The 27,096-nt window shown below is 39.4% G+C and overlaps 1 protein-coding gene across 2 annotated transcripts in view; it reads right to left on the reverse strand.

The window, feature by feature from the left end:
- Positions 1–3,626: 3,626 nt before the first annotated feature.
- Positions 3,627–27,096, reverse strand: part of gabrb2a (gamma-aminobutyric acid type A receptor subunit beta2a) — a 36,496-nt gene continuing 13,026 nt past the window's right edge. Inside the window, exons 5-10 of one of the 2 annotated variants that reach the window (XM_004073334.4) lie at positions 13,392–13,474; positions 9,855–9,992; positions 9,539–9,691; positions 7,277–7,521; positions 6,661–6,801; positions 3,627–5,573 (exon numbers count right to left, since the gene is read on the reverse strand). In XM_004073334.4, the coding sequence (XP_004073382.1) occupies positions 5,217–5,573; positions 6,661–6,801; positions 7,277–7,521; positions 9,539–9,691; positions 9,855–9,992; positions 13,392–13,474 (1,117 nt within the window). In that variant the 3' untranslated portion in view covers positions 3,627–5,216. The remainder of the gene's footprint in view (positions 5,574–6,660; positions 6,802–7,276; positions 7,522–9,538; positions 9,692–9,854; positions 9,993–13,391; positions 13,475–27,096) is intronic. The other variant, XM_011480281.4, reaches the window with a different exon arrangement.

Consider the following 27,096-nt stretch of genomic DNA (forward strand, 5'->3'; position numbering starts at 1 on the left):
ACCAAAACTCAGTTTCTTGGGCTCTTTTGTCTTGTTGAGCCTCATTTTTGGTTCGACAAATCAGCATCTTTTGGTAGTCTCTGAACTCACGGGTGCGTTTGCCAATCACTTTGGATTTTAACAACGATGTGGGAATGACACCAACCTGCTATTAGTATGGTTTTTATTCAAAATTTAACAGAAAGGTTTCAAAAAGGCTATTAGCTTTAAAAAGTTTGGTTTAAAACAAACATTACAAGAATTAAAACACACAATTGAATAAATCTGTGAAACATTGCACTTTGTTAAGTCAAGGTTTGTCTGTTTTTTTTGTTTGTTTGTTTTGTTATTAAAGTTTCACAATTTTTCACCTTGTCTTTTCTTTGTTTTTTGATTAATACATTTCTATTTAATCTATGCACATTTGGTCTTAAAACTAAAAGTTTGATTTCAATTTTTGTGTTTTTTGCTGTATAAACAATGAAAAACATACTATTTGTAACTGCGTTTTATCTCCAGTTTCATGTTTATTGTGGAATTATTGTGTAATATTTTGCTCTGTGAAAAAAAGAGGTTGGGGTTGACCTAAACATGGATATCAAATGTAACCACAAAACACTTTTCAAAGGTAAACTGTGAATTGTTAAAAAAAGGCCTCGTTCTACTGAAGGTGTTAGCGTGCCACTGCAGACAGTGGTTAAGAACATATGACATTATTATAAGGATATCTCCAAATTTGGTTAATTTGGTCAGTTTTGATGGATAATCCATCTTTAATTTAATTTCATTTATATTATTTTAGATTATTAAAGTGAATGTATAATTTTGTTTGATCTTTTTGATCAAAACCTTTTAGGAATAGAATTCCTTTTTTAACTGTTGCTCTTTGTTGCTCCTAATCTCTGAAGTGAGATCTTTGAAACAGTCAAGAAGGCTTTGCCCTTGCCATGACATATTTAGACAAGTCTTTGGATCGTTTGAATTTAAAGAATTTCAATGTCAATATTCTATATATAATATTTCTATTAACACAGTTTAATTGTCCTTTTTAAAAAATCTCTCGAAAACTAAAGCTTACCCACCTCACATACTCACTCATGACATTGCAGATTGGATCTACAATCTAGGATTCTACAATCAAGGATGTTTGAGGTAAATAAGATCGGTTTAATCCAATCTTGATGGTACAAAGCACTGAATGGATGAATGACAGTGTCGTCCCTTATTTTCAGCTTCTCTCTGATCAGTAAAGGTTTAAAGTCCCACTCTGATCATCTTTTGATATTGTAAAAGTATTAACAGTGGTTGTTTACTTATGATTATGACTTTTTTGCCCAAAATTTTCTTCATATATGTTCTCCACCATGATGACAATGCCACAAGAACATGTTAAACACCTAAAACACCATTTTCATTGGAGAGGGTCTTTAAGGTTAGAAGCTTTATGGTTTAGATGTACATTTTTTTCACATCAATGAAACTGGGCTACTGGAGATTCTGATCCACATAAAACCCATCAGTATCTGTGTTCTATGTTCTAAAATTTTCGATTGATCTGGATGTACTGAATGATTTGAGCTAGAATGGTGGACTCCACCAAAGCAGGTTTTTTGCACAGATGGCATGCATGTCGGAAGCTTTCCATTCCCTCATGTTAACATATGTTGTCTTTTCCAATAAAAGGTGCCAAATCTGTTTTAAAGAGACCTTATTTGACCCAATCATTGTTTATGTGCTATTATTTATTAGTTACTTCTAAAACACATGTGATTTCTTTGTATCTGAATGTCGTTAGCAGCAGACATGTATTAGTTCATCTGCCACAACCCTTTTCAAAGACGTTTTCATGCATAACCTTTCAACTTTACCTTTTATCAGTGAAAAGCTTCACAAATATACAATATTGTTGCTGTTGACTGAGCAGCACAACTTGTTTTTCCATCCCCGCACACGTGTAGCAGGGGAGTGGTATGAACGAAGCGTGTCAGACTCACACACCCTCTCAGCACTCACAGTCAGCTTTGGCTGGGCTTGGCAGGCTCACCAGTTTTACGGTGGCGCAGCTGCAAGTCCACGCACACACATAAAAAAAAGACAAATTTTAGCCCATGCATGCAGATTACTCAACAGAGCAGAGGTCCCTGCATTGGTAATCACGCAGTGGCATGGAAACATTAAAAAGCAGGAAGCATCTGCCTCTCCTTCTCTTACCACATGTCAGCACTAATACCCCTTTTAAAAAAGGGGGAGAAAGAAAACAGGCTAATTTAGCAAGAACCATCTGCCTACTGTGGTGAAGTAATGCATCTGTTATGTAGACCTGAGCTATGATTAAACCTGAGTATTTTACATCAAAATCTTTGTCTACATGACACAAAGCAGTTCTATTTCCCCTCACATCGCAACATTAATCACTGAATGTTATGCATGTGTGCTTGAAATTCCGCTCCAGTCATCTTTTGATCTATTTCCAAAGTTTTCAGAGTTTTGAGGTTTTTCTTTCATCATTTTTAAGCAAAAATTTTTAAAAAACTGTTGTTTTCTAGGACATAGTTTCTGCAGAGCGGAATTTCCCATCATCCCTTTGTTTATAAGCTCTCCTGCTAGCTTACAGCCCTCACACCCCCAACCTAAAATTACTAGTGTAACAAAAATGGCGAGCAATATTGGAACAATCCCGCTGTACAGTTTTGAGTCAGATGGCAGCTCAGAAGAGGGAAACAAAGACGTACATGGATCTATTTGTCTACAAGTGGATGCATCAAAATGGGCTGCAGCAGGGAGCTTGTGGCCTGCTGCTGTAGCAGCTACTTCACTGCCACAAGCTTTTGCCAGCAGTATTTTTTCATCTGCTCCTGATTCACAACAATTTGAATAAAGAAATACTTAGAAATGCAATTTTAAGCTTCTATATGTCCTTCATCAGGAGAAAAAGGCCACAAGAACATGTTAAAAAAACACAATTTTCATTGTTTGTAACAAGGTAACCAGATACTTTGATATCTGGAATCTTTTTTGTTCTTTGTGCTCATTAGTTCGTGGTAATAAAAAACGTTCCCTTTAAATATTCAACATTCAATGTTTTGTAACATCAAATATTCACCACCATCCATTTATGTGGTCAGGTCACAAAGTGAGTGCAGTGGAGAGTGCTGCCGGTCTGCAGGAAAGGCAGGATGTCGTTGGAGGAGGTGGAGGAGGCATGGCTGGATGCACAGATGGATCCTTCCTTTTTAAAACTAAGTCTGACCCGCTATTCTTTTTCCCTCTTTCTTTTTATGAGCTGCTCTGTTCCCTGCAGTCAGAAGGCCAAAGTTGAGTCCAAAGAATGGCTTTATATCTATGGCTTTCTGCATTAATGTCCCCTGAGGCTGGGGGTTGAACCCAACGCAGCCAGCTCAGACCACCACCTCCCCTCGCTCCAGCTCCCATCCTCTCCATCCATTATGCAGCCAAGAGTCCCCAGCTGCAGTGCTTACATCTCTGTTCACCCCCACATTAGCATCTCTCGCTTGTCTACTCATTCTTCGCGCCGGGTTCAGTTGTTCACTCGCTAATTCAGACACTCAATCAGCCATGAGCACGCCAGTCAGCACTCGCCCTCACATTCACCCAGGACACAAAACTGCCACCCGTTTACTCTGGAGTTGAAGTGATAGACTGAGTTGAGTTTTAATTGAATTTAGATACATCTTCATAATTGCCGACAATCATTACACAAGATATTTGAAGTCAGTATGAACTGGAATTTACATAAACTTTGTACAAAATATGACTCACTTCAAGGCCTGGAATGTGAGGTCCTTGGTAAGGTTTTTTTTTTTTTGAGGAGCCACAGGTAGACCCAAAAGTCACTGGTATTTGGAAGTGCTTTAGTTTCAGGAAGTAGTTGCTTTTAGACTCCATTAAAAAGAAAGAATGAGAATAAAAGAGAAAAAGTGGTAAAAGTACCATCAGAAAAGTTGTGGTCTGTGTTTTAATTTTTCCTTTTCTGTTTTTCTGACTGAAAGAGAGACTGCAGCTGTAATTTACCTGCAAAAAACAACAATAAAGAGCCATTTAAATGGAATAAATTCATAGTATTTACACGATCATGTGAGTATTGATTTATAAAAAGGAATCATTTCTTTTTCTTTAAACATGATTCATGTTTATCTACAGCTTTTCAAAACAGAAACTTAATCACAATTGAATAGATCATACTTCTATCATTCATTTCTACTAATAATAATGGTTGTGGATGGACATATTTATGCGGCAACTCCATTTGGAAACGAAACTCTGCAGAAAAGTTCTTAAACCAGCTTCCATATGTGTTCAAATCACCGTCCGCTCCTTTTTTATGATGGCAGAACATACAGAGTCAAAAGAATTCTCATAAAACAAACAGAAACACGAGCGTTTTAGTGGATCTGAATCCTCTTAGCACAAATTATCAAGCGTAAACCAAATGCCGATGCCTCCAGTAGATGGAAAAGGACCATAAACGTGTCTTGATAGCATTAAAGCTTGGTGTTGTTGTCCAGAGAAGAAAGTGCTCCCTGTTGTCCAATCCACTTCCATGAGGGTGATGCTCAAATCGTCCGTCCAGGTGTGCCGAGCCAAAGCTGCAAACTTCAACTGATAGATAGCTCTCAGCAAGAAATGAAAATGTTTTACGCTCCATCGCCATGGCTGAGATGCAAATGAAATCAAACGTAAGCATGCTTTTAAAGGATGTTTTTGATATACAGTAATTATAGGAAAATAGACTATCAAGGATGACTCCTTTAAAATCATTTATAAAGCTTTCCTGGATGCAGACAGCTCAGCTACGAAGTAAATAGATACTAAACAAAAGAAATTCTTAAAGTATATGCAAACACAAGCATAAATATTTGATCCACAGAGAGTAAGCTACGAATGACAAATATTAGTGATATATTGAAATTCTGGAACAGGCACCGTTTCTGTCTTTTTTAAAATCTCTTTAATGAGTGCATGTCAGTCGCTTTGAGGTGTTTCCCAAATCTCAAAAGAATCGCCATTGCCTGAAGTGGGTGCTGCTGCAGTCCTTCTCGAAAAAAAGTCTTTGCGCTTCCCTCACATGGTCTCATTGGAACCAGCTAAAAAAATTCAGCCCAATTTATATATCACGTTCTCTCTCACGCATCATCTCTGATACCCCCCCTAAATTCTCCCCCCCCCCCATCCCATTCATCTCCTGCACAGAAGTCGCCCAGCGGATTCCGCCAGCTTTAATGAACGTAGTAGAGCCAGTAGACCACGTTGAAGAAGGAGAAGACGGTGGGGAAGATCATCCTGGACCACTTATCGATGGAGTTCACATCGGACAGGTCTGGGATGTTCACCTTAAGCTGGGAGGCCCTTCTCCGTAGGCGGGACTTTTTCTGGGCGTGGCGCTCCAAAGCGCTGTGGCCATAGTTCTGGCGGGCCATGGCTGCCCTGCGGTACTGCAGCGTCGAGCTATCGTACGACAGCATGGTGTTACGAGGATCTCCAGGTGCTCCAAGGCCCCGGGACAAATCGCCGGCACCTCCCATCTCATTCTTCATCTCCATGGGGCTGAACAGGATGTTGTCATCGGGAGTCATCTGAGAAGGGTCAAAAAGACGTGTAGCCATGAGAAGTTACTGCCACAGAGAATGCATCATAAATTAGCTAACTTTGTGTTTAAGCCATAAATAGCGGCAAAACTATCCTTAAGCAAAAATACTGATGGGGTGCTAAAAATGGGTAATGCAAATGAGTCAAAAAGTGTGTTACTTACAGTGAGGAAAATTTCAAAACAGTCTAAAAAGCACCAAATAAATTCTTGATCATTTGTCAACAACTGAGTGATAATACAACCACAAGACTATGAAATAATCCAGGAGGGGCACAGTGCACTCCACAAACTAACTTTCATGGAGAAACCTTTATTGTCATCTCAGAATTTCAACCAGAGTTGGTTAAAATTCTGCCGATTCACAACACAAACGCAATAAAATAAGAGAAAGCAAAGGTATAATAAAATAATGAGACAGGAGAAGGTTGAGAGAAATAGGGACTTTGCAAAGATGGAGGAGGTTCGGGGCAGGTCAGGAGAGACGCTGTGGGAAGTGGATTCGGATCAACATTTTCTTCATCCATAGCCTGACTTCTGAGAACAAGAAAAACTACCCTATAATTCAATCTTGAGCTCCTGCATACATAAGGATGATAGATTTGATTGCTTTTGTGTAACTGACATAGAAGCCAAGCCACTTAGCTGGCAGTATCCATCAAACTCCAAATGGTTTATTTCGCTTATCTCAGAAATCTTTTTCTTTTCTTTTTTCTTTTTGGTTTCACTTAGTCATAAGAGATTTATCAATTGCCTCGGATGCAGTGCAGTGTCAGAATCTTAATGATTATCTAAAGAGAAGCTACAGATGCTTGTCATTTCCCATCAGCTCAGATGTACAGCTGAAGTTAGGATTAAATCAGTGCCTGCAGAAATGAAACTGTTAAGCCATGTCTGTCAGGGAAATGCATGAAGAGCAAACCAAGAGAGGGAAAAAAACACAATGGTGGGAGTGATGGTTGCCTTAAAAATCCATAAAACTTAAAGAAATGCACAAAGACTAAAGCATTTTCCTCTGATCTGGATTGATTCAGACTGATGACATTGTTAGTTTTGATTTTCAAAACCTCCAGTACCTTATGTCTTTGATCGCCTAGTCCTAATGCAGCATCGTCCACAAAGATGGGATCCCACATCGAGTCATATGCGTCAATTTCCCTCTGTTTCATTCTGGCATACAGAGCATCATCTCTCTGAACTACATTTCCCACCAGCCACTGCAAGCATACAAAATCAGCACTGTTACTTTGGGGAAAAACGCTTGCCACACTCAGAAGGAAAGGCTGTTTTATTTATTTATTTATTTATTTTTTATTTATTTATTTGACATTGCTCATGTTTTCTGCTAAGTTTAGCAGCTGAATAAAATATGAAGAGAAGGCTTTGGCACCACAGTCTGTCATTTTTCCGAGGCGCCTTGCCCTTTAGGAGACAAAGACATGTGGAGAAGTATTTAAAAATCCAGTTCTTGCTTCTGCATTCACTCTATCAGTCTGATCTAATATTGTTGATACATAACCGCTGGTTAATGGAGAGCTGCAGCTGGAGTAAAGAGTGCTGGTAAAGACTGTCAGACATTGATCACAGGATAACATTGGCCTTTAACAGAAGAGGGACTGGTTTTGGTCCCACAAACACACATATTAACAGACAGAACAGATGCTCTGAGCGGTGGTTTCCTTCCTCGAGTACCTTGTTTGGATCTTGCCTCAGCTTCTCGTTATTGGCTGTGGCTGCTTTCTCAGCCGCCTTCTTCTGCCGCTGAGGTCCCTGTCCGAAGAAGATGTAGTTGACAAAGGCGTACTCCAACAGAGCCAGGAAGACAAACACGAAGCAGCCCATCAGGTACATGTCAATGGCCTTGACGTAGGGAATCTTAGGGAGTGTCTCTCGCAAGTGGGTGTTGATGGTGGTCATGGTCAGCACAGTGGTGATCCCTGAAGTTCAGCAGAGTCAAGCATTAGAAAAAAAAATTCTGTTGTCGTCATGTTATCTTAATTCACCTGTAAATCAGTCAATTCAAGAAGTGGTACAAATTTATCAAACATTTTTGAGAAGATCCATCACCAGACTGAAAAGTGTCACACAGGCCCGACACCAGAGGAGTCGCCCATCCCAAAATCAGGCCCCCCTAGGACAGGCGCAACAGTAACATTTCAGTTCACATTCACCATCGTTGTACCCTAAAACTACTAAAAATGAGCATTGGAACTTGGCTAAAAAAGACAGCACAGAATGCACAAGCAGTAATAAAACTACTGAAACTACTTCAGCATCAGCGAGGCAAGTGCAGCTAAGTGCCGTCTCTTCACTCTGTCTGATGCTGCATGGCGGTAGCAGCACTAGGATTGTTGTGTTCGGATGACCTTGGAGTTGATAAAGCCTATAAAGGGCACCTCCAAAATTATCCAGCACAATATTTCTCTGGAAAGCAACACAGTTTCAGGGATGGGTAACTCCAGGCCTCGAGTGCAGCATTCCTGCATGTTTAGCAGCATACCCTGCTCTGGGATGTTCTAATTGGCTGGACACACCTGAACCAGGTAATCAGTCATAAGTAGGGATTGGATATCTGGAAATCATGCAGACACACTAGACCTCGAGGTCTGGAGTTGGCCATCCCTGTTTCATGGTATCAAAACAGACCCGGTGAGAATATTTAGTAATAGTCAGTGATGCTGCACACCGTTTCCGTGCTTTACAGTTTAATGGGAGCTCGGTGCTGTTTTGTGAATTTTCCTTTTTTGCCTTTTTAATCCAAAGAAAATGTATGCTTCGATTTCTGGGCCTTAATTTGTTGTGGAGTCTTGAAAACGTTATTGTACTGACTGATGTTAAAACCAAAGTTCGAGGACGACCCACCTAAAGTACCCCAACCTAAAATATAACACACGCTAAAAAAATAACCAGCTTTGATTGGTTCAAGGTTGGAACCAAGTTTTGTTTAGTTTTCTCTAGTTGCCAGATAAGCATTCTGCATTTTTTTAGTGGATGTTGCATTTCACCAAACAAAGTAATTAGTTGTAAAACTTAGGAGAGGTGGAGAAAATGCACATTTACTTGAACAACCACATCTGTGGTGCATGTTTGACATGAACAAATGTGAGCTGTTATACATGAAAATACTGTCCAAGCCTCCAGAGAGTTCAAATGTGTTTCATAAGAGTGTAATGTGGAGAAAAATGGTTCCCAATGCTACTGTAAACATCTGCCTTTAGTCAGAGCACGATTCACCTGTTTTGTTCCCTTTATTTTGACACACACACATTGCGTTTGATACATTACTCATCTGCCTGCACAATCTGCATTTGGTCAGATTCACACGTATTATAAATAACCCAGCAGCAGCACTGTGGCATGGAGCCTCAGTTTTCATTGGCTGGATTCGCTTCATGTTCTCAGGATGCTAAGAGCGTGCAGGCACATCTTTAAATCACCCACCCAGCAGCCTCCTCTCAGGCTCCAACCTGCCTGTTCCGGCTTGACTGCAGCACAGAAACACCCCCATCCCCCACCCCAAAAAAGGTGCATTATTTAAACGACTGTTGCTAGTTTTTGTTCATCTGTACTTTGGCAGCAACCTGACTGGTAAAGAGGAATGGTCGACCGTTTAGAGTCTCCTTCAGACAGACAGGCAAACAGAAACACAGAACGCTTCAAGGTCAGGCTGCAGCGCTTCTTGCTCTGCATGACTCATAGACACAGTCATCTCTGAACAACAGACATTTAGCCGGGCAGTCTCTCACACATGGCTATCGCTCACATGCTTAGAGCGTAATGGGGAGAAAAAAAAGGACATGCTGGAGAAAATAAAGAGTCATCAAAATCATTGTAGACACAATAATGCATGGACCTAACATGTCCAAGTGCAAAAGGCCTAATGTTTGTTAATGACTCCTTTCATGGTCTCTCATTATTTGGCTTTGGGTCACTGTTGAGGCGAGGCGCTCTTACCCAGAGCCACTCTGGCAGCTGATGCATCATAGTTGATCCAGAAGGAGACCCAGGAGAGGATGGTAATCAGGATGGAAGGCATGTATGTCTGGAGGATGAAGTAACCTATGTTCCTCTTCAGTTTGAAACTCAGAGACAGGCGGGGGTAGGAACCTGAAGGAGGCACATGGAGATAAAGAGATTTCTACCTTGGCGCCTGTTGTATATTTCTTGAGACTTGGAAACTATGTTTATATAAACCAACACAGATCTTTGTGTGTAGTACATTAGAAATGACAACCTAGGCTCTAAGATATATACTGTATGTTATGTATACCTGTCGAGAAGACAACGTTTTTGGAGATGAGCTTGTAGTCAACAATAGAGAACTGTGGCAGCTCTATTCTGTCGACCCCAGACACCGCACCTTCTCCACCTCTCCAGTAAAACTCAATATCATCCGTGGTGTACCCATCTAAAAAGAGGAGAGGCAGGAAACTCAGAGAAGCACTGGCATAGCACATTAACAGGCTGCAATACATCACAGCATCAGGTAATAATGATAGATGTCACATCTGGGGTCGTCTCTGTTGGCTCGCTCTCTAAATGCACAGACTCAGACTGAATCTAAGATTAAACATGAAAAAATGTTTGAAAAGAAAGAAACATTTCATTTAATTTAAAAGACAATTATTTGACTAAATTTTAAAAGCTTTAATCTCTAATAAATGTCATTACTCATGCATATTTTATAACAATAATCTTTAAAAATTACATCCTAAATGCAACACTATGTCTGACTTTGAGGTTGTTTTGTGACAGCCTGCTGCGTGATGCATTCAAGGACTTACAGAAAATTCAACACTGCTTCACAGACTGTAACGACTTGAAACAAACTGCAGCTGCTGCACAAATGTCATGTTAACTGTAATGAATTGTTATCTTCACAGTTGTTTACGTGATCCGTTTACATCGACTTAAAATCAAGACACAATGAGTGCAACAAGGAATCTGTTTAACTCTGGTATCCATCCTGAGGAAATGCTTGTCTGCCGTAAAGCAGACATTTTTAGCGAATCATTCCTGTGACAAAAACCAAACGGAAAAAAAGAAACTACACATTGGACACTTATGACTCAAAACGTCTTATTAGCTTTCCTATGGTAACTATAATTTTGTCATTTTTTCCATTTCCTATGCCACATATTGCACTTCAAGGCGCACTTAAATCTTATTTATTTTTAATTTTTTTCAAAAAACAACAGTGCACCTGAATATCTGGAGCATCTTATATATAGATTAACTCTGGTTGTGTTTACTGATACTTTAAAATAAATAAACCTGATCTCAATACATAATCGTATCTTCCATGCATTGTATGTGAGATGTACACAGAGACTGATCCATGTAGGTTAAAAACATTTGGCGGCAGCTCCTCCAACACGCGTCTGGGCCATCAAGCTTATAAACACATTTTTGGACAGGCGTCGAGCAGTGAATACAGGGCATCCAAATAGAGGTGGCCGACACGAATTTAAAAATATGCTAATGCTTCCAATATAGCTAACGTGTAGAGTGTCACAAACAAGTACTAGAATTTCTGTGAATGAAGTTAATAAAGTCTGACTGACAGACTTATTTCTGACTCTTTTGTCACACTTAATGCTCCTTATAGTTTGGTGCGCCTATGACACAAGTTTGATAATTTATCATTTATTGATGCTTTATGATCCAGTGCTCCCTATAATGCAGAAAATGCAGGAAATAAAAATAAAGGAGCAGAAATATTCACATCTGATGAATGATTTAAACTCTGGGGTTATAATTTTTTTTTATATATACAAAAAAATATTTGTAGATAAGTCCGTGACTTTCAAGGTAAGGTTAGTCATGATGCCCAGGTATGATCTTTGCAGGTTAGACAGGGAGCTGACTTCACCCAAAGGCCTTTTTCACAGTAGACATGTTGACCTGTCATAGCAGTGGAGGCACAGGTGTTACTTCTAATGTCACCAACATTTTTTGTCTGCAGGAGCTTGCATGTGATTTTTAGGACCTCTTATTTTGTGATTTAAAAGCTCTGCTTTACTTGCAGTGGTGTTGGTTGGATTTAACATCAATTTGAGTTGAAGTAATGCAAGTTTTTTTATGAAACAGATAAATTCTTCCCCTCAACAGCTGGGTCCTGTAAGTAAGCATTACTCAGACAAGAGGAAATTGTGCATCTTTCAGTGTTTGCTGCTGTGCAGCACATTTGGCGCTCTAGTGAGTGTTCACATCAGGAGGAAAACACATGTGAAACAGATCCAAACTAAACCACTGGGCATGCACATGTAATGAAGAAGCACCCATGTGCTTTTTGCCATGGGTGCCAGGAATGTCAGTGCTGGCTCTATTGTCAAGAAGCACCAATTTTGTTTTTGCTTTTCCAACCAGACTGAAGTAAAAGAAACAAACTGAACAGTGAAGGTGACAGTGAAGCAACGTGTGACTGACACAGAAACTGCTCAGCAGACACAGTATGTTCTCTCTGCAGCTTTGTGCAAGCCTGCATTACCCCCAATTAGGGCACCATGCTGCTGTACTGATGTCAGCCATGACACTGTGGGATTAGAGGTTTGGCTAAGACATTTCGAGATGGAAGGTTTTGATATGGAATCACAAAGGATCAGTTCACAGCTTGACATACATAACTGGTTAGTATGGAGGTCTATAGTAAGAATTATGTGCTTTAAATTGGTTTCATTACTGCACATTGCGTACATGATACATGCATGGGATGGAGTGTATTTTTATAAGTGAAACAGATGTTTATCTCTAGATAAAAATGGATTGTTTGCTATTACAAGCAAGACCTTCTGACAAAAGGGCAGAGATGTAGTAGTGAGTTCCTCTTCTAAGGTTAGACTTGTGTCTGTTAAAAATGCAACGAGTTTATCAAGAGAAGTGAGAGTTCTCTTGGCTCATTAGTCTGAATAAAATAGCATGCTGTGGCATGAAGAGATTCCAGCGATGAAACCGTTGCCAGTTAATCCATATGAGAGCTGATACTGCCTGGTGATCAAAACTAGGGCTGTGTGTATGTGTGTGAGAGAGAGAGTGAGTTTGTGTGTATTCTGAAGAACTGCTTGAGAGAGCAGGAGAAAAAAGGAGCATATGAGTGATGGGCAGAGGGATAAAAAAGACTGGGAGACAAAAAAAAGAGAGGATGAGAGTCCACAAAGAAGGGAGATGAAAAGCAGAAAGATGAAGATAGAGATGGGGAGCACATTGGGAGAGGAGCAGTGAAGGTCGGTTCTGACCCATCCTGTTTTTTTTGTGCTGCTTGGAGCTGCTGGCAACAGTGTGATCAAACCAAGAAAAACTGCGCCCCGCACCATAATCTCCTCTCTAGGGACTCAGATAAAACACGCAGAAGACCTCGGTTTCTCTCATGTTCTCCCCCACTCTCTCTGCTCAAAAGCTCTGGTTCACATACAATCACGAAGTCCATGTGAGATGAGCTCTTTGTACTGTACAAACACGGAAAGGCAGTTTCAGGAGAAGGCCGCGCTTAACATTTCCTATTAGCACAACCCCTGAAAACACTGGACCTAATCAGGCTTCTCTGCGCCTTGGGAAGCCACTGCAGTTGGAATTAAATTAATTAGGCTGGATGTTATCAGTCACAGAGTGATTAGTAATGTTCCTCTTCTTGATGCATAACTCAGGATATCTCATCAGCCTGTCTCAGCATTTAACATCCTATTCTCATCAACCTTCCTTCTACCTTGGCATCACTGGGAAGGCAGAGCTCCATGCGTATGTGGGATTTGTTTAATTTTACATCTGCATGTGGGTGTGAGAGCTGGTTGCCAGGGACAACGGTACTTACAGCTTTCAATCTCCAGGGTGCAGTTCTGCTCATCTAGAGGATAGCGGCGCAGGTCCATCATGCAGGCTGCAGTTGTTGTGATCCTGTGGACCGAGAGGAAAAAATATGTGATTCATAAGAGACAAAAACAGTGAGTAGCATCCCAGCTGTGCAGTTTCAGAGCTTAGAAATCAACCAGAACAAAAAGTGTCATACCATAAAACGTTCTCCTTCACGAGTGACTGTGAGTGGTGAGGATGTGACCTTATCACTTAAATTGAAAGATTCTACCAAATACTAATTTTCCCACTGGACAAAAAGTTGCTTTAAAGCTCTGTTTGCTGTTTGTATACTTCCTGTAAACGCATAAAAGCGTAGCTAATTGCATTTTAAATGAACATGAAATAGTGCTATTTGTTTGGTTGAAGGAGCAAGCCCACTAGAGCTCAAGACAATACAGGCTTCCTGTTTTCCCTTCTGTAATACGAGACATTTATAATTCAGTGACATGAAAGATAAAGTCAGCTGTTCTTAGCAAGCTAACTTAACACATGAATAATTTTCACTGCACGGCTAAAGTTATGCATCAGCAGCCACATAGTTTGTGATGTCATTTTTGACTAAAAAAAGGTGTATTTTCTGCTTAGGTTGTGTTTAAGTATCTAAAAAGACATTCTAGCTGTTAATTAACATTTGTGAATTGGATGTTAGATTGTCTGTCAGTTGCTTTGGGCAAAAATGAGCTAAGTAACTTTAAATAGAAGTGTTTTTGTTATTTTTTAGTTCACAAATATCTAAATAATAAAAAATATATATATATATTCTATCTTATCTACTTGTCTTATCTACCAATGGCTATTTTTCGAACCATAAAGGAAAAATATTAGTGCATCTAATTATAGGGCACAACCAGAGGATGCTGCATGACTAGACTCAGAATCCCAGAAGAGGCCAATAGACAGGCCATTGGTCAGAGAGGTTGATGGGATGTTTTAAAAATGTTCCAGCAAACTGTGTTGTTATTCATGTGCAGCTCTTTAATCTGCAATAAGCAGAGAGTGCAACACAACAAATAAGTCAAATTTTATTCAACTCATTTACAAAAACTGAATGTTGTGCAGTTCTAACACCCATTTTTGCAACACAATACACTTTTTCAGTTCATTATGTTGCAAAACCGAAAGCTGTACCAAAACTTTTTGACAGATTTGTGAATGGCCTCATAAAATTTGTTTCAGGCCAGAAAGCAAGTTAAAAAAGAATTAACACATGAGAGACAGCAGATTATAAGACACATTTTCAATGTTTTTAAAAATCAAAAAATTTTAGGTGCGCCTCACGGTCTGAAAAAGACATTATACAGGGTTAACTGTTTTTGTTATGTTTAGTTTGAACGGTTGACTATTCATTTTGGTCATCTGTAATGCTTCTTTCCCACTGGCCTCTGTAACATGCAATTCAGCGGCCACTTCCAATAAAAAGTCTACGCGTCACTACACAAATTTTTAAGTCTGTTTTTCTGGCTGTACGTACAAAATGCAAAACCATGGAACACCCACTCACAGTTAAACCAGGTTGAACTTTGACCAATCAGGGGACTCAGATTTAGTAGTGACATGTGGATGGTGTCCTTCTCAATTCACGGCAGTGCCAACTGTTTGAAAATTGATCATAGACGAGAAATAAATAATTGTAGTTTTTGCCCAGTTGGAATTAAATGACACCAAATTTTTCATATATTGGAATAGAGCTGGGAAAGAAAAAGCCTGGTGCAAGATTTGTGATATTTGCACCAGTTCAAACATTGTGCACCAAGCCTCTTTCAACTGTGAGTGCATGCGCTAGTATCGGGTAGCAAAAGTTCAATGTGAACACCATGGGCTAAAAGCTCTTTGAAGAACCTGTGTTCAGCACGTTCCTGAGTGCACGACACATGTCAGATGTGTATGTAGCATTACACATTCAACAACAGCATTTCCTCTTTCCTGGTTGGTCCTTGACACTAATGCATTTCTTCATTGTGTTGGGCTGATACAAAAAACAGAACTATAAAGCTATAGTTATGTCCTATCAGGCCTGGACCTGGTGAAACACAGTTATGGTGTTTAACTCCTGCACTAGAACATGTCCTGTCTGATAAATGACAGGAAAAACTCCCATTAACTGCTGAGTTTGAGCTTCCCAAAAGACTTTAAGTGAGGCTGTCTGATGACTGCATCCTTCAGTCCATGTGAATCAAACTGGTTATCAGATCCTTCTGAGAATGAAGGTTTTCTGATAGCACTTCACAATTGTCCACCATAACAATTTCCCACTGTTTTACAATGTGCAAGTGTGAATGTACTCCGCAAATCTGCACTAAGTGCCTGACACATTCTTCTCTCACTGCAGAAACTCACGATTGGCAGTCAATCAGAGTAAACACTAAACTTGGCGTTGTGGCTTCTGGAATTTGTTCGCTTGAAATTCAAACTAAAAAGGACACATCTTAGTGTTTGTTTCAGAATGTGAATTATAAGGACAAATATTCATTTTTTAGACAGATCCTCTGTTAAAGCAATAAAGTTTGATAAACCATTTTAAGATTAATCTTCTCTTCTTCTGTGGGTTAAAAATCAAATTTTGAAAAAAAACTTGATTTACTTGTAATTACCAAACCATAAATAGTAAAACAACTAAAGATATTCAGCCTAACAAAAGTTTACTACAGTTCTCTGACCCTCAAAACTAAAAATAAAAGCAATTAGGAAGAATAAAATTCTTTGGATTTTAAAAAACAATTTTTTAAATTAAAGTCTTTATAATGTTGATGAGCTCATGGTGTTTCTCTGAGAAAAACAACAAAAAGTTATTGTAAATTGCAATGAGCAAGTATTCAATTTTATTGGAGAGGTACTGCGGCTCCACAGATGTTAATTATATTGTGAAAACCAGCAAAAACATCTGAAAAAAACAAGAAATGTTTCTCTTTAACACTAAAATATAAAATGGAGCAAACGATATTTAATATACTATTAAGTAAAGAAATAGAGTTTTGTAAAAAAAAAAAAAAGAAAAAAGGTTACGTTTAAATTGAATTTAAGTTAGTTTAAACTTACAAGGAGTAAGGTAAAAAACTATAATAAAATCAGAACATCTTTGGTTGCATTAGCTTCTTACACAAGCCACTTGGTTAAATGATACCAGAACTTTTATTAAGTGTTCTGTACAACACAGTGATGATCTTACTCTTAGTTTTTAAATGCCGTTGCATTTCATTCATGACAAAAAGGTAAAGAGAAAATAGAGTGATTTATCTTTGCACAACTGTGATTTGAAAGCGTTCAGACAAGAGTAAAATAAATATTCTAATGATAAAGAAAGGAACTACAAGTTTTCGATTTTAAAGAGTGTGTGGTTTAGTTTGTCATTCTAAAGCCGTATTTGCTTTTTCTCCAGAGGTCTAATAAGCTCAGATACCATCTTTGACCTTGTTGTGAATAAACATAATGTTGTATTTTGTCCCTTACGGAAAGAACATAATGCGTTTTTATATCGTAATTTAGACCACATTACTTGTGCATGACTGGCAAAATAGTAGCTTTTGGCCAAAGTATATTACTGGTGGTATCAAGCATAGCAGTTTGCATCTTATTTACAAGAAACATTATCTTTTGAAGCTCCCATTACTAACTCTGTATTAGCTGCTCGTTTTAATGAAATGGGTACTTTAGATTTAAAACAAAAAACATCAAATAAACATTAGTTTGTGACATTTGTTCGTTTATAAAACAGCCTGGGCCTTCGACCTGTAATACTCTGAACTAATGACATGTATGAAAAAATATAGAAAGAATCCAGTTAAGGCTCCCAGACGCCCTCTACAGGTTTCAGTGGGGTGAACACATTTTGTTTTGTTTTTCCTGCACCGAGTAAAAGCAAGAAACCTATCATATGCTTTACCATATTAAAATAAAGTAAAATAAAATAAAATTGTAAATAAAATACAAAATAAAAATAAAGTTAAATACAAATAAATGCAGGCACCTGTGTGTAAACAACTGTTTAGTTTCAGACATAATTTGAAATACACTTCTAACAAATACTAGTTCTTCTAACTATGGTCATTAATTAAAATTAGCTCCAAACCAACGTATTAATAATTGATTTGTCAATAATATAAACAAAATAGTAATTATTAATTGTGTTGTTTTTTTAATGCCTTTCATAAAACTCAAAGGCACTGCAATGAAAATATCAAAAAGCTACAAAACAGAATTAAACTGCATAAAACTGCATGAGAAAGCAGTAGAGAAATGCCCCAGAACAGTAAGAATGTTGTTGTTGCTGGGAAATGATGATTTTCATTGATGTGGTGAAGGAGTCTGGGAGCTGAGCGGCTGAAGACTCCCCGTGGTGATGAGACCAACAGAGAGATGGATGGAGGATGAACATTTAGAAGGGCAAAAATCTAATTTACAGGAGAATTTGAATGACACGTCCTTTGCTTGGTGTATGAGCAGATGTTGAGATGACTAAAGTTGACGGCAGTGTTATGCTTGATCTAGTAAGTCTGGCTACCGCCCAAACAACCTGGCAAATCTAATGGTAAAATTCATGGTATCAGGTCAAGGTGAGGTATTATTCCCTTTTTCATTTTTAGTGCAATTCCGGCCCTTGTTGACAAAATTAACAAAGTTTACCCATTTTGATTGTTAGATATTGTGAAATTACTGTATCTAAAGTATTTGCCTGCAGTTTCTCATGCTGTCTCCGTCACTGGTCCACAAACACATTCAGACAAATTCTTGTCACGCAGTCCTGCAAAAAAAAACAACAAAGAGCCGCAACATCTGAAAGGTTCACATCAAGTGACGCCCATCATGGGACACACGGCAAGTTGGCCCGATCTGAGACGCGCTGGCGTCCAGCCATGCCGGCCCTGGAGGCTGTCTGAGACATCGGACGCACAGTTTAACTGCAGGGACGAGATCCAGAATAGCTTGACTTTTAAGAAGAAACCCCTCACACTCTGCAGTTGCCATCAAGCACACATGGATGCACATGAAACAAGATAGCGTCAAACAACCATAATTAATAGCAGATGCCTGTGGGAGAATTGTCAGTAATGGTTGAAGCATTGGTTGGAGCTGCAGGTTTTTCTTGTCACAGATGGTTACTGCCAGTTTATTTCTTTATCTTTCTGTTCACAAATAGAAGCAGCAGCTTGACTTATGTGTTTGTTATGGGAGATTTTAATGCTGATCTCTTAGATAACTCATCAATATTTGGTAATCATTTAGTACATTTTTGTGAAGAAAATAATCTCACCTTATCAAGCAGAATACGTCCCCCAGATACAAGCTTTACTTATACCAGTGATGCCTGGGATTCCAACTCATAGCTATACCACTGTATTTGTACTGCGGATGCTGATGCTTCTCTGAGAAATATAGATATTCTGTATATTCTGGCTACTTCAGATCAAATACCACTAGTCTTCTCTTTAAATGTGGTGAATATATCATCTCTTGTGACTTAAAGAAAATGATTATTCTGCAGACAAACTTGATTGGTCTAAAGTTACAAATGAAGACATCGATAAATACACAGCAACCACAGATATTCAACTGCAGGCTGTAAAATTACCTAGAGATACGCTGATGTGCCGTGATCCAAACTGCAAAATGCTAATCATTGCAGTGAGTTGTATGAGTTCTATGAAAATATAACCAAAGTTCTAAAAGATAGTAGTCTTTGCCTTCGAAGAAGGAGTCATAAAAGCTAGACTATTAACCCAGGCTGGAACGACTTTGTAGCTGAACATCATGCTGAAGCCAGGGAAGCATTTAAAATATTCAAGTTTTAAATGACTGCCCTTATTGGCTATGCGTTTCACTGGCTTTTTAATGCATGGAGTCCTACCTGATTCTGTTCTTTCGGTTGTATCAGTCCTGTCATTAAAGACAAGACTGCCAGTTTAAATAGTATGTTGAATTACCGACCGATTGCCCTTGCCAGCAACATCTCAAAATTTTAGAATATGTGTTATTGACTAGACTTAAATTGCATCTTCTAACAAGTGAGAATCAATTTGGTTTATAAAATAAAAGCCTCTCTACCGATATGTGTATTTACGCATTACAGGAAATAGTCGGGGAAATACCTGAATCTGAATACATCTGTATTTTGGTGTTTTATTGATGCCACTAAGGCCTTTGACAGGGTGAACCACCACAAGCTATTTCGGAAGCTAATAAATCAAGCTGTGCTGAAATATCTGGTATTCATCCTGGTTTTTTGGTATGCTAATCAAACAATGGTTGTCAAATGAGGCAATGTTTCATCAGAGACTTTTTACGTAAGCAAAGGTGTTCAACAGAAAGGGACACTTTCTCCATTTTTATTCAATGTATATATTGATGATTGCTCTACTAAGTTAAATCAATGCAAAACTGGGTGTGTTGTTAGATGTCAGATTTTTAACCATCTTATGTAGGCTAAGGACTTTGTCATTTTTAGCCTGTACGGATGCAAAAACTTCCTGCACTCCACTGTATACAGCTCCTCTGGGGTGGAATTATGAATGTGGGACATTCCGTAAATTCCTAGTGGCCTATAATGATGCCTTTAGGCTTCTACCCCAGGTGCCCAGGTGGTTCAGAGCCAGTCATCTGTTTGTGGATGCTCACATCCCCACCTGTGAAGCACAACTATGTCATCTTACCTACAGCCTCATGGAGTGCCTGGACAAGTCTAAAAACACAATTGTAATGTCTCTGATTGATCCCCAAAGAAGCTAATGCTGCTACACCTCCGCCTTGAGAAGGCACTGAGCGCAAAGATTATGCTCTGTTTAAATGGTTGTAAATTGTAGTTCTCTTTTTGTATGTTCTGTTTGTCTGTCTTCTTTTATGGACCGCATCTGAGTCAGAAATAAAGTGAATTTAAATCAAACTACTGTTGTCTGTGCAGACGTCTGTGTGGCTGCAAAAGGTTTCTGCACATCCTATCTTGCACGAAATTGAAGACTGTCACCATCCACTTCACATCTGCATTTCTGATAATGCTTTATTCATTTTATCATCTCAAAAGGAAGACTCTTTCAGGTTTTTATTTATTTATTTAATATCTGTATTGTTATCTCCATTTTTGGACACCCTGGCCTTTGCTTTGTTTTTCTACTTTCAGTTTTCTTTTTACAACAAATAAAAAAGCAAAAATATTTTGTGTCTTCACAGTGCAGACTGCAGAAAGATGGAGTATGATTTGATTATAAAATGGACTGTTGTTCTGTGTTCAAGAAAACAGACGGACCCTCCAGTGTGGAAGAAAGAGGGCTTTCTTTCACTTTGGTGACAGCTCCACTAGGTCAAACCTAAAAAATCTGGGTTTTGATTTGATGAGAAACAGAGTCTTAGAGTATTTTCCTTCCATTCTCAGGCTCTCTGACTATATCTTCCTTCGTGCTAGGCTCTTATGTAAGAGCCAGTTAGCAGAACCATGGTGCACGGGGAGGATTAAGACAGGACTCCTGCTTCTGTCCTAGTTTACCCTTTTATGGATCCAAGTCACTGGGATGTTGTGCTGGCCAAAGTGGGAACTCATCACCCACCACCATCGTTACTTAATCGTCTTGGTGGCACAAGAAACGCCAGAGAAGAGCAGAAATGAGGCCAAAATGGCAGGGTTAAAAATATCAGCCTATTTATAGCCCATCTACATCCTCAGCAGAAGTCTCAAAGCTTTTCTGTCTGTCGATCTTTTCTAAATCTCATGGCCATCGTGTCCGAAACACACGGTAACGGTTAATTAAATGCTAACAGGGAGCAGGGAGGAGAGGCGGATGAGAGTTCATCTGCATCACATCCTCCCCATCTTTGCTGCTCCTTCTCCTCCTCCTCTTGTCATTGGTGCTGCAGCGAGAGTCTGCAGTGATCACAAAACATGGGCTCGTTTGCTCTTCGTCAACATCAGAACCGGCACCTCTCCCTTTCATCCCGACCTGCCGACGGAGAGAGCCTGTGCTCTTGGAGATCAGGTGATTTAAACACGGTACGTTTGCTCACCGTCTGAGTAAAGTGAGTTTTAAAAACAGGCCCTTTTATTTTTTTATTTATTTTATGCCCATGCTCCACCACATTTCACCCAGGGCCTGGTCTGTTTTGTGTGTGTGTGTGTGTAGGTGTAGGTGTGTGTGTGTGTGTGTAGGGGTGTGTGGGGGTGGGTGTGTGTGTGTGTGTGTGTGTGTGTGTGTGTGTGTGCGTGTGTGTGTGTGTGTGTGTGTGTGTGTGTGTGTGTGTGTGTGTGGGTACCCACTCCCCCAAGGCAGCCTGTGCACCTTTATTCCAGATGACCTTGTTTACGGACAAAACACAACCACTACAAATTCACAGACAGAATCTCATTCCGGGAAAGCACCACAGCAGCGAAAAAATTTCAGAGAGAGATTAACTGCCTCAACTGAAGTGACCTTTTATTACTCCGACAGTTTATATAGGATGGCAGTGGTACCTCCATTTTGAAAGGAGAGCCCAAGGAGAGCTGTAGAACTACATGTGGGGGACTGCATGCTTTTCCTCAGAGTTTGAATAAAGCAAAAATGTTGCAGTCTGGGGTTGAAAATGACCAAAAGACAGCTTTTTATTTTAAGTCATGCAATGCATCTCCCTGATTGGTTACTAAAAAGGAAAAATTGATAAAAATGAAGGTTTTGACACTGGCAAAGATCCCGACTCTGGGATATGATGCAGAGGGGGAAAACTCTTCCTTCATCCGACAAAACACAAAGTCAGTCTCCACATCAGAAGGATATGTCCTCTCACAAAAGAATAACTCACAGGGAGAGGAGGGAGGAGCGATTCAAACAATTTCTCCATTTTGAATGAAGTCTGACCTTCACATCTCCGTCTTTTCCCTTTTCTCCACGACCTCTCTCTTTGCAGCCACACGAACTGAGATTTGTCAATTGACAGCATTTGTTCATTTTTTTGCAGAAAATAAAAAGTAAAAACTAGTCATGCATGTGCGCATGTTTCCTCACAGCCCGGGCCATGTTATTAGCCTAGCCTTTTCAGAGGCTGGGTAATTAGATCAGACTGCCTTTCCCTGAGAGCCAACTCGAGCTCTTAAGTGACAGTCAGGAGCACTGTTGTAATTTTCTGCTCCTCCTGGTAATTGAAAACCAGGATTTGGCAGTCTTGGGACGCGCTATATATCCACAGAATAAGGAGTAAACAACACCCTCACTGTTCCTCCTCCGCATGCACCCCAAAAATAACACTCGCCTACATGCAAACACCCACCCATACACATGCGTATATCCTGCATGCACAATTCTAATATCCAGAGCTTTCTAACTAACCTCAGTCTAATCATCTTTTGTTCCCCTGCTGTGACATCACAGTTAGTTAATTCAGCATAAAGTTGTGTTCACGTTGTTCTACACAAAGGTGGAGTCAGAAAACAGAAGACTGCTTTATAATTTTATTTTAGTTTTGCACCTAAAATTATATTTCTGCTGTTTTTTTAAGTAAAATAAACTCCAACTCCTCTGTGTGTGATATTTACTTTTGGAGAAAGCGGTAGCTTAGATCAGGATTTTCTGAACGTTCAATTTTCCACAATGCCTTTGCTTAGATTCTGGGTCATTGAACAGTAACATGCCCTCTGCCCTCCCTTTTTTATGCACAGGAACTTATCAGCCAAGCACAATTAGCCAACCATAACTTGACGCAAATACATAAAATCGTATTCACCGTACCACTCAAGAATCATTCAGGGAAAAATAAATTGATAGGTATTATCGTACTGCAAACTTTCTTTCACGGGAGAGAGCAATACGAGGCTTAATCTGTAATTAAAAAACAAGATTATTCACTGGAGGAAAGCTTTCAAGACAGTTGCCGGTGTTTCGTTCAGAGAAATGCAAAAAAAAAAAAACTCAGACAAAAGGTTCACATGACTCATGCCACAACAAGACGTCATGACAAGCAGCATTTGATTTCAACAACCCCTTCTGTCCTACAAACAGGTTTAAAGCAGACATGTTAAAAAGCTAAGTTTGCTAATGCTTAGTAACATGCACCCGCATGGGTGCTACAGGTTTTTGGTCAATGGTAAATGGCGTATCCTCATATAGGGCTTTTCTATCTTCCTCGAAGGCCCAAAGCACTTTACAGTCACAGTCCCATTCACCCGCTCACAGACACATTCACACACTGATGGCGAACACTGGCGCCAACCTTCCACCAGAGGCAAGGTGGAGCCGAGGACACCCCGACACATGGGCGGGCAAGACAGGAACTGAACATGCAATCTTCCGATTAGAGGCCCACCGCCCCACTGCTGCACCACGGCTGTTTTTGGGTTGTATTTTCCTGTAAAGGGTCGTGGACAGGAGCGGTTGCATCTTTAGGGAGTGCAGGTGAGTCCCTTGAGGCTCTTGCGGCCACCTTAAGGCGCCGTGAACAGGGTACGTAGGATTGTTGTGCATGTTTTAACGTTCTAACAGTCAGGCTGCGGGCAACAATGAGTGCGCACTCAGCACTTAAACAGCACTAATGGGCTTTCTGCGCCGTGCCTGCGACACGCCTGCATTTCACCTACCTCACCCTTACTCAGCCTTATGAGTTGTTAAAGTGTTCATCATAACATTTTGCCCGCAGCATTCCCGTAGATAAAAATTTGCACAAACATTTTGGCTGTACAAGTTCACCAAGTGATCTATACGATCGTTAAAATTTTGCGAGGGTCACTTGGCTGCTCTGTACAGGTTTGCCCATTTTTCACCCACAGACAGCCTGAACTCACCCGTGGAGGCAGTTGTGACTAAGCCATTACGGAAAAAAACAAACAGCAATTCACAGAAACACCTTGCAACCCACAGTAAAACAGGGGTGGAGAGAGGTATTGATTTGGGCTTGTGTTGTAGCCCACACTTCTCAGTACATGGGAGCTAATTAGTGGCCTAAACTTAATAGAATTGTAAATGATATTAAGGATGAACATCGTGAAATCTGTCCAACAACTCAGTATTAAATACATATATATTATTACCCTTAATAATAAAATTCGGCTATTTAAAAAGTTAAAAATGTATGTATGCTTTGCTTGAATTTATCGTCATAAAACTCATTTTATCAGAACCCATTCACTTTATTGACATGGACATGAACATAAATTTGCAGCAGTGGTCATTTAAACCATTTACATCTGGAGTTTTAGAAAGCAATCAAAGCTTCCAAAACTTTAAATTGAATTTTGAAAGCTGCAAATATATGCAAACCAAAATCCTCATGACAAAATGTGCTATTTTAAATTATATTGTGTCACTTTTGGTGTTAGAATATCCTCATAAATCACCTTTTCACTTTGGAAAATAATATACTTGACAAAAAAACCAGAAGACTCTCAGCACAAGTTCTGTTAGGGTCAGAAGTGGAAATAGGTTGAGGTAGGAGTCAATGATATACTAGGAATTTTGCTCTAGCATAAGTGTGCAAAGAGTAAATAATTCTCTAGTTTCTTACTTTTGTATGTTTTACATCAATTTTTATGACATCATTTATTATATCTTTCTAACTGGAGGGAATCAATTACTAATTTGTTGTTTACTCACATGTGTAAGCTACTTGGGACTTTTTTTTGTAAGTTATGATGAGAATTGTCTAGATGAGGTGTATGCAAGCCCATCTTAGAATTTCTGCTCATTGCCAAAATGAATAAAAAGCATAAAGAAAACCTTTGGGGTGAATTAAACTGCTCTACACTTTTATTTTGTTGCTCATTTTGTTTCAGTACAAATATTAATTCCATTTGCTTCAGAGATACCCTTTGAAAATCTTATTTACTTCACCATATTCTTATCCTTACAAACTTTCAATTTACATGTTTTTCTGCAGTTTAATTAATCTTTCATTCCTCTTTTCTGCTTCAGGTTTCAACATCTTTTTGCAGTGTTGCTGAGTTTTACTTAAAGAAACAAGATCAGAGCAGTAAATGTTGGCGCGGTTCATCAAATCAACGAGGCGTGGCTGCCCATGATAAAGCATTTCATTTTTATTACTGCAAACCGCATAGCTTAACCTTGGAAGCAGTTTTGTTTGCAACCTCAGTAAAAAAAAGAATAAACTTTTCAGAGTCACCGCAGACTGGAGTTGCCACATCAACTTGTGGTGATGGACCACACAGAAACAGTTTCTCCTTCACTTTGCTTTTGCTCCAACCACAATTCTCTGTCTCATCACTTAACTTTTTATTTGGCATCCACTTAGCTTATTCAAAAGGCTTTTTAACTTAATGTTTTTACTCTGCCTCCAGTGTAAACCAAAATCAGTTACGCTACATACTATATCAACATAAGAGACATACTTCTCATCTTGTTTTCTATGTCCTGTGTGTTTCTTTCCTGATGTGATGAAGGAGCAGCCATCTGAAAACTCTCTTGCTGCTGAATTTGCCAATACTAAACATAAACCACCCAAATCCAATAAGCAAATGAGCCGAGAGGCAAAGATATGTTTTATAGTGTCTGAAGTAGCAACAAAGTCTCTTCAAAATTCTTCCTGTGCTTTTCTGACTCTCCAAGCCTGCACAAAATCTTTCTGAGTGTCATGCAAAAGTATCTGTTAGGGTTATGTAACTGAGCAAGAGTGTAATGAATTCTATTTCTCAACTGTGAAAAGAAAAAAAACATAGCATCGAATATGCTGGTGCAGTGCAGATACTTAAATTTTTTAAGCAGTCTTTGCTCAAGAAGGACGTCTCAGTCTGGAGAGGGAACGACGGTGAGCCGCGACATCTTGAATGAGCAACAGAAACCTTTCACTCGTCCCACACAAAGACCGTGACGGGTCAGACAAGTCAACAACACCGGGACAGATGTGTTGTGGCTCTGACAGCAAATGAACAGATTCAGAACTCAGTGTTTATATTGAACTGCTACATTATTAATTAAGAGTTATCAATTATGAATGCCCGCCTCCTTAGAGGCATCTGAGTCCAGCGTCACAAAGATGGGCTGAACTACCGAGTACAATCACTACGTTCAGAGGTATGCACCACCTTCCTCCATTATTGATCACAACAGTTAATTATGGATACGGCTAAACATAAAAGGCAACAATGTGAACATGTGAAAGTGCTTTTACACACAACTATTAGAGACCATCACGTTTGTTACAGCTAAAGTTTTCACATTATTTCCATTGTTATTTTCTTCAGTTTGTGCTTCCGTTGAAATTATTGATGGGATGAAATGTGGTGAGTTGTCTCACTGTATACCTTATGGCTCTTTTACCGTATTTTCCCCACCATAAGGCCAAATCTGAATTCCTCCCCTACCCCTCCTCGCCATTGCTCCAATTGTAGGGACATCTGGAGCTTTAATGGTGTCCGAACTTTTTTTTTTTTTTAAGGAGGAGGAGTAGGGACTTAAAACTGCATATCCATCTTCTTGGAGGGTGATCCACGTCGCACTGTGCCATGGATGACAAATGCTTTTCCTCACATGGGTGTGCTCTAAAGCAAAGATGTTTACATTTAAATAAGTAGATAACGACTTTTTGTTATAGCGAGACTTATTGAAGTTATAAAACCAATGTTATGTATCTTCCAAGCAAAGACAGCTACGCGCTAACGGAGATGATCGGCGACTATAAATGATGTCATCGAGTGATATTAACGTCCAAATTTGAAGACACTATTTAACCATAACCCTCTGCTTGGAGGGCTAAATGTAGGGGTA

The sequence above is a fragment of the Oryzias latipes genome, chromosome 10 (assembly GCF_053564925.1).
Source record: "Oryzias latipes strain Hd-rR chromosome 10, Olatipes_Hd-rR_3.1".
Lineage (NCBI taxonomy): Eukaryota > Metazoa > Chordata > Actinopteri > Beloniformes > Adrianichthyidae > Oryzias > Oryzias latipes.